Raw genomic sequence first — 1,249 nt, 5'->3', positions numbered from 1 at the left:
TGCTATTGCTGCTGCTGTACAGAGACAGCAAGAACAGCAGCAGCAGCAGCAGCAGCAACGCAACCTTGCTCCTACAAGCAGCAGCAGCAGCAGCAGCAGCAGCAGCAGGCCTCGTGAAGACATCAGCGGGAGCAGCTGGGCCCCCCCGAGGGGCCCCCTACCCGGGCTCGATAGTTTCTTGCTGCTGTCGGCCGATCCAGCAGCAACAGCAGCAGCAGCAACAGCAGCAGCGCTGAGGGGCCCTGACAGTGTGTCTCCCTCCTGCCGTCGTTACCTGCAGCAACTGCAGCAGCAGCAGCAGCAGCAGCAACAGCAGCACCAGCTTGTTCTTCGCGGAGCAGCAAACGAGGCTAATGCTATAAATAACCTCGCAGAGGAGTATATGCTGCTGCAGAATCTAGACAGCAGCAGCAGCAGCAGCAGCAGCAGCAGCACCAGCCTAGGTTATGCGCTGCAGCCTTGCTGCTGCAGCTGCACTACACCAGGCAGCTGCAGCGGGGGCCCCCTCATACCGGGGGCCCCCTGCTGCTGCGAGCTCTCTTCTGAAAAGTGGGTATTCCCCCTCAGTACCCTTTTTCCTGAATCTGATGAGGGGCCCCCCTGGGGGGCCCCCCCATTTGGCTCGGACTGGGGGGCCCCCGAGGGTACTGGACAGCGTGCATCGGGGGGGGGCCCCCTGGTTGGGGGGCCCCCAGGGGAGGGGGGGGCCCCCTCAAGCTGCAACAACTCTGATGAAGCTATTTGTGGTGCTGTGCTGAAGTATGTGGGGCCCCCTGGGGGCCCCGTCTGCGGCTGTCACTGCAGCAGGAACAACAACGGCAGAAGCAGCAACAGCAGCAGCAACAGCAGCAGCAGCAGCAGATGCAGCAGCATCGGCAGGGGGAGTAGTAACAGGAGGGGTGGGCGTCGCAGCATGCGTAGTAGCGGCGGCAGTAACTGGGAGGGGGCCCCTGGTGCTTTCGGGGGCCCCTGGGGGGCCCCCCATGGGGCCCCCCATGGGGGCCCCCAGGGGGCCCCCGGGTATGGTTCAAGTGGGCAATATGTTATTGAGGTGCTGCACAGCGATGATATGAGGCCCCCTATTCCTTTGCCTTTGTCTTTATTTGCGGGGCCCCCTGTTGCAGTAGGCGGCGGTAGTACTGCAGCAGCAGCAGTAGCAGCAGCAGCTGCTGCTGCAGCTGGTGGTGGTGGTGGTTGGTGTGATGTTAGGGATTCATCAGGTCCTCTTTATGTTGCTGCAGCTGCACTG

General features: G+C 62.6%; 1 protein-coding gene across 1 annotated transcript in view; it reads left to right on the top strand.

Annotated features, from left to right (window-relative positions):
- Positions 1–1,249, top strand: part of EMH_0075030 (RNA polymerase Rpb1 C-terminal repeat domain-containing protein / exonuclease domain-containing protein, putative) — a gene marked incomplete at both ends in the record, with an annotated part of 3,482 nt that overhangs the window by 949 nt on the left and 1,284 nt on the right. The window contains one exon of the mRNA XM_013499544.1: positions 23–1,249. Within this exon, the coding sequence (XP_013354998.1) occupies positions 23–1,249 (1,227 nt within the window). The remainder of the gene's footprint in view (positions 1–22) is intronic.

The sequence above is a fragment of the Eimeria mitis genome, genomic scaffold, assembly GCF_000499745.2.
Source record: "Eimeria mitis Houghton genomic scaffold, Emh_scaff4426, whole genome shotgun sequence".
NCBI lineage: Eukaryota > Apicomplexa > Conoidasida > Eucoccidiorida > Eimeriidae > Eimeria > Eimeria mitis.
This window is presented reverse-complemented; position numbering and strand designations above follow the sequence as displayed.